Raw genomic sequence first — 6,180 nt, 5'->3', positions numbered from 1 at the left:
AGGGAAGAGTACAACTTGTTTTGCAATGAGGATCTCATATTTCACATAGCTAAAACCACTTGAGAGAGTATCATTTATATTATTAGCATATTGTCATCATCAACCCAAAGAGTGCTGAGCTGCTGCAAAAGGTCATGTTCTCTGGGTTTTTGTGAAATTGTTACTGTGAATCTTGACAATACAGAAAAAAGGGAGCTGAGATTCTGTTTAACCTGGCACACTTTTTACTTGTCTTCTTATGCCTTGTCTTCAAACAATTTTTTTTTTTTTGGGGGGGGGCTCATATTTCACCACCAAACTTTACAGCCTTCTCTTTCATTGTTGGGTAAGTGATCCAAGCTATCACAGTTATTAAACACAGAGCAATTACTTACGTATTGCACACTGCCATGGTCTGACATGACTCTCCTGTACAAAATTCAGATATTGTACTATACTGTAAATTGATGTGATGGAAAAAGGTTGTTGCTGAAAGAGAAAAGAAAAAAGTCCAAGGTGTTACCATTACTTTGCAGAAAATGATGATGCTAAATCATGTGGGGTTTTCAGAACCAGACCAACTACAATATTTCTTAGATCCTTAACAGATCTTTTTTTCTAAGTCATGAATCATTGCAAAGGATAGGGTGTGGATAGGTGATATACAACAGCTAACAAGACAAGACTGTCATGCTATGCTGAACATACTTTATCATGGTATTTCTTTACTTTTTTTACTTTACTTCTTACTGTTTTTACAACCTAAGTCATAAACAGCAAACCCTCATCCAACAGGAGGAGAACCTAAAAGTTAGTTATCATGTAACTTAGCAATTGCTGCCAAAGTTTTTGCCACACAGAGTACTTGTCTATCTTTGTCACTGAGTAGCCAGGATGAATTAATTTCTGCTATCGCAGAAAAGCGTTCAAATAATGGTGGACACAAATCCAATAACCATTTTGATTCAGGTAGCAATGTCTGGTGCCATATCCTTCTACTCTTTTGATTCGATTAACAGGGGCCGGCTTTGGGAGAAGCTCACACAGACCAATGTTGATAAGAGACTACTGTTCCTCATTTGCGAGCTTTACTCAGATACAGTCACAAGAATCAGAGTAGGCATATCACGTTCACTGACTAAGGAAATCCCAATAGAGACGGGAATAAAGCAAGGCTGTGTCTTAGTCCCATTACTCTTTAACCTTTACATAAATGATATTGTTACGAAGTTATCTGGACCAGAATGTGTTGCGCCGACTTTAGGCCATCAGAAAGTGTCAGGGTGGTTGTATGCGGACGATATGGTCCTAATTTCGTTAACAAGGAATGGTTTAAAGAGACTGTTAGACAACTTGGGTGATTACTGTAGAGAGGAAAAACTGATATTTAACTATACAAAAACTAAAACAATGGTATTTTGGAAGAGACCCCCCCAAAAAAAGCAACCACTGGAGTATACAAGGCACAGCTATTGAACAGTGCAGGACCTACAAGTGCTTAGGTCTAACTTTTAGTGAGACCCTGAAATGGGATGCCCATTTAAAGCTAATAAGAGCTTCAGTGCTCAAGACAACAGGTAGGGTTGCCAAGTGTATCTTTGCCGGGAGCGGGGGGTGCGCACCGCACGCACATCACCCAGAAGTGACAGGAGGACACCAGGCACGCTGGGGGTGGAGTTCCCCCCGGGGCCCGATCCGGCCGCGGGGAACGGGCCTCTGGGGCGGGGTTTTCCCCGGCCCCCGGGGGGACTTGGGATCCCTAACAACAGGACTAATAATGAGATTTTACTGTATTAGAGGTGGCTTTTTGATTGCACTGGCTATAAAGCTTTTCGTTTCTAAAGTGATCACGTATTTGCTGAGATCTGGGGATGGAAAGAATCATTTCTTAGTAATCTGGAAACAGTCCAATTTTTTTAATGAGACGTGTCTTAGCCCTACCAAAAGGGATACCAGTGGCCTTGTTAAGGGCGGAACTTGACCTCCCTTCGGTTAGAGCACTCATTCATTTGGCAACTCTAAAAGTTTGGAAAAAACACCAGCCAATAAACCCTGGTTCCTGCAGCAATTTGAGCTACCAAATGATGCGAAACATAGATGAAACCCGGCAGCCCTTCCTCAATAACACTGCATCCCAATATACTATTCCAGATGAATTTTTGCAATCTTTGGGAAGCAACGTTGATCTAAGGAAATGGATTTATAAAGAAGATGCCCTAATTGACAAATTTTTAACCAGAAAATCAAAATTTGCTCCATGGTACAAAACCATCAAAAATATCATCGTAGAGTGCGTTGACTGAAATTACAACTTATCAACTCAGGATAGCACTCTCATCATTACATTTCCAGTCAATGACAACTGAGATGCTGCTCAGAAGTTGTTGTGTTTTTTTTTAAACCCTGTAGATCAGCATATATGTATCTGTGGATCCTCGATTGAGGACCTGCCACATTACGTTTTTAAATTGTCTCATACTCAGAACCAAGGGAAAGATTTCTCGTCAATATATCGTCTGGTCTCCATCCTCTTTCGGACTCTGATAAATTAATCTCTATGTTGTCAGATACAGATTCTTTTGTTTCCAACAGGATGGTACTTTTTGTTCTAGCTGCCAGGAAAATAAGAGCAAATGTAGCAACTAGGAAGGTATCAACCGATACAGCTTCTGCTAGTTAGTTTGTTAGAAATTATCAGATTTTAAAGTTAAGTCTTAGATAGTATGTATTATATTGCTACTAGCAGAAAAGCCCGTTGTGAAACCGATACAACGGGATCTAGAAAGATGTGGTCTGTAACGAACGCATAGGCTGGATGGTGGTAAGGTAAACAGTAGTGGGTGAGGGTGGGAGGGGGTGGGGGAACGGCGGCGGCCGGAGGCCTCTGCATCCCGTTGCCGGCCCTGGAGTGAGTGGGGGGAAGGGACCCGGCCTCCAGTTGCCGGCCCAGGAGTCGGTGGTGGGGGAGGGGAAGGGAGCGGGCGACCGGAGGCTTCTGCCTCCTGGAGCCTGGAGAGGGTGGGGTTTGCAGAGGGGTGGGACCTCAGACAGGTAGAATGCCATAGACTACACCCTCCAAACCAGCCATTTTGTCCTGGGTAACAATTGCTGCCAATCTCCAGGTGAGGGCTACAGATCACTCACAATTACAACTGCTCTTCAGGTAGCAGAGATCAGTTCCTCTGGAGAAAACAGTGGACTCTGTCATTATACCCTGCTGAGGTCACCACAGCAAATTGACACTGTTTGCCCAAAGCCAGAGCACTCCCCCAGAGCCTCTTTCTAGATCTCGTTGTATTGCTTTCACAACGGGCTTTACTGCTACTATATATATAATTTCTTTATTTGTATTTAGGACATTGAACACACACATAGACCAAAAAAGCAAAAAGAAAAAAAGAAAAAACATTGTGAGAAACAAAAAACACAACAAAACAAACACACATTCATACAATTCCAACTTCTTTAACAAAATCTGGTTGCAGACATATTCCAACTTTTCTCATAGTATAGCCATTCTATTTATTATAAACATCCGAATACTACTCTATCTTTACACGCATCTATTCATAGTCATTCCTCGTTTATTTAGCCAAGACTGAGCCAGTTTCTCTCATTCAACCACCTATAAAAATTAAACCAATATTTATCAAAATTTTCATATCCTTTATCTTGTAAAATAAATGTTAATTTCTCCATCTCTGCCACTTCTAATATTTTGGCAATCACATCTTCTCTGGTAGGGGTTTCCTCATTTTTCCACTTACTAGCATATGTAATTCTGGCTGATGTGGTAATCTGCATCACTAAATAAGTTTCCTTTTTCTTAAGTGTATCTGGTATGAAATTTAATAAAATTTAATAAAAAACATTCCGCACAGTTGCCTGAGGTGGCAGGTGGACACACTGGCTAGCTCGTGCTCCGGCAGGGGCCACGTGAAGAAGGCCCCGACTTTATAACTGGCCATCTCTAGATAAAGCCTGCTAGATTTGAGTACACAGGGGCATCTTAGACACCAGCAAGTTTGGGGGGGGGGATGAGCTTTTGAGAGTCCAAGTGTCAGCAAGCTGCCATGGTGTTCTGTGTTACTGGTACCTCGGTACAGTTGTTCCCCCCCCTTAGCCTCTGCGCTGTTATGTTATCCTGCTGGTGGAAGGACTCAGCAGGTATAATGTCATAGGGTCTACCCTCCTAAAGCAGTCATTTTCTCTAGGGGAACTGATCTCTGTCATCTGGAGATCAATTGTAGCAGTGGGAGATCTCCAGGTCCCACCTGGAGATTGGCAACCCTAGGGGAAAGTCAGCTGCACAGCAGGGGGTTGAAGAGAATGGTTTGATGGCTGCTGGGCCAAGATTGGCAGCAATAGTTCCCCAGAAGCAAATGGCTGGTTTGGAGAGTGGAGTCTATGGCACTGTACCTGTCTGAAGTCCCCCTCTCCGGGCTCCACCCCTCAAATCTCCAGGAATTACCATACCTGAAGCTGGCAACTTTATCTCCTCCCCTCTCAGCAGCCTCTTTCTAGGCAAAAATCTGTCTTTCTCATTAGCGGGGGAGCAAATCAGCTTACTTCATTCTCTTTGGCTTTGCGATCTGTACAGCAACACTGTAAGGTTGGTTTGGCAGAAAGTCTGTGGCTGCTCTGAAATCACCCAGGCAGCTTCCATTCCAACTGCCTTGCGGGGGGGGAGTTTGATGTGTGGAATGGAGTGAAGTCCAATCAGCTTCCATATGCAAAAGACCTTGAAGGTTCCATATGCAACTGAAAATTCCAACTGCCTTGCGGGGGGGAGTTTGAGGTGTGGAATGGAGTGAAGTCCAATCAGCTTCCACATGCAAATGACCTTGGAACGCTGGGCGGGACTGCACAAAGCAGCCAGTCAACCCAGCCAGTGTGTTCTGAGTGGCAGACCCACCGGCCTAACACTAAGGATGTGAAATTTAGAACGTTCATATAGAACTTTCATACTCAATTATAATAAGGGAGAGATATTTTACTGATGTATTTTACTGTTATGTCTGTAAGTACATTTTATGATAAATGATATCAGATTGTGAAGGCCTATGGCCATATACAATACATTTTCTACCTACCTTCTTATTTTGAACATATGTAGAAAAGCATCCACAAACACCTTCAGATTTTCAACCTTGTAATGTAGAAATGGTCACAAACAAGCCTGAGACACACAAATTGCAGAGGCAGCCCTGGGAACTGACTGATACCTGTCTCTCTGTACCCACATAATAAAGACTGGTTTTCAAGGCTGTTTTATGTTTGTTTCCAAAATATTAATAGCAAAATTTCTCATGTCTTAAAGGCACTGTAATAGCTTCAATATAAAGGAATAGAAGCTATTTAATTCTCTCTCCTTGCACCATTTTTCCTGCTTTTTTTTTCTGCTGAAAACTTCCATTCCTGAGTGGCATTTACCTCCACATTGGAGAAAGCATGGAGGTACTTGCTTTAAAAAACTGTCAGGATAAAGAGCTTTACGACATGCAGTGTTAAGCTCTGACCTGAGACCTGCCTGAATAATTAGGCAACTGTTATAGATGCTGCTAAAGGATGCTACTAAATGCTACAGATGCTACTAAAGGGTGCCGCTCTCGAAATTCAGCACATAAGATAAGCTAGCACTTTGCACCTTTTCTCACATTTACAGAGACATCTTTAAATAAGACAATAATTTCAGTATTTAGGCCACTAGTTCCAAATTACAATTGGGGTAAGTTAAGTCAGCATATTTTAGCAATATTTTTAAAGGAAGCTAAAGGTGTCTTCACATACCACTAGAGCATCTAACATATTTTGTAAATAATGGAGTATTTTTCCTTTGCTGCACATAACTTTTGCATCATTCAACAGCAGATACCCAAATTCAAATTCCTTTTAATTAAGAAAAACTACTAGCATGAAAAACTACGTAGCAGTTGAATTTAGTTGTTAAAATGCCATAATACTTACTGTTGCTGGCTAGCCACTCATTAAGATCTATTTCACGTGGTAGCATGACTAACTCTTTGAATTCGAAGTCAGTAATTCTGGACTTTGTGTATTCTGGGTCTAGGTAGAGTTTCTTTTCTTCTGGTGCTGGCTTTTTACCATTTGGTTTTCCTTTAGATTTTCTGCAAAAGAAAAAGGAAACATTGACATGAATCACAATCAGACAAGACAGTTATCCAAATTCACTCCTTTATA

At 41.7% G+C, this 6,180-nt stretch overlaps 1 protein-coding gene across 1 annotated transcript in view; it reads right to left on the bottom strand.

Moving 5' to 3' along the window:
* Positions 1–374: 374 nt before the first annotated feature.
* Positions 375–6,180, bottom strand: part of LOC107115023 (MOB kinase activator 2) — a gene marked incomplete at its 3' end in the record, with an annotated part of 155,950 nt that continues 150,144 nt past the window's right edge. Inside the window, exons 2-3 of the mRNA XM_015416634.1 lie at positions 5,947–6,107; positions 375–468 (exon numbers count right to left, since the gene is read on the bottom strand). Of these exons, the coding sequence (XP_015272120.1) occupies positions 375–468; positions 5,947–6,107 (255 nt within the window). The remainder of the gene's footprint in view (positions 469–5,946; positions 6,108–6,180) is intronic.

This window comes from Gekko japonicus, unplaced genomic scaffold, assembly GCF_001447785.1.
Source record: "Gekko japonicus isolate JY-2015 unplaced genomic scaffold, Gekko_japonicus_V1.1 scaffold2832, whole genome shotgun sequence".
Classification (NCBI taxonomy): domain Eukaryota; kingdom Metazoa; phylum Chordata; class Lepidosauria; order Squamata; family Gekkonidae; genus Gekko; species Gekko japonicus.
Note: the sequence above shows the minus strand (reverse complement) of the source record. Positions and strands in the feature narration are given on the sequence as shown.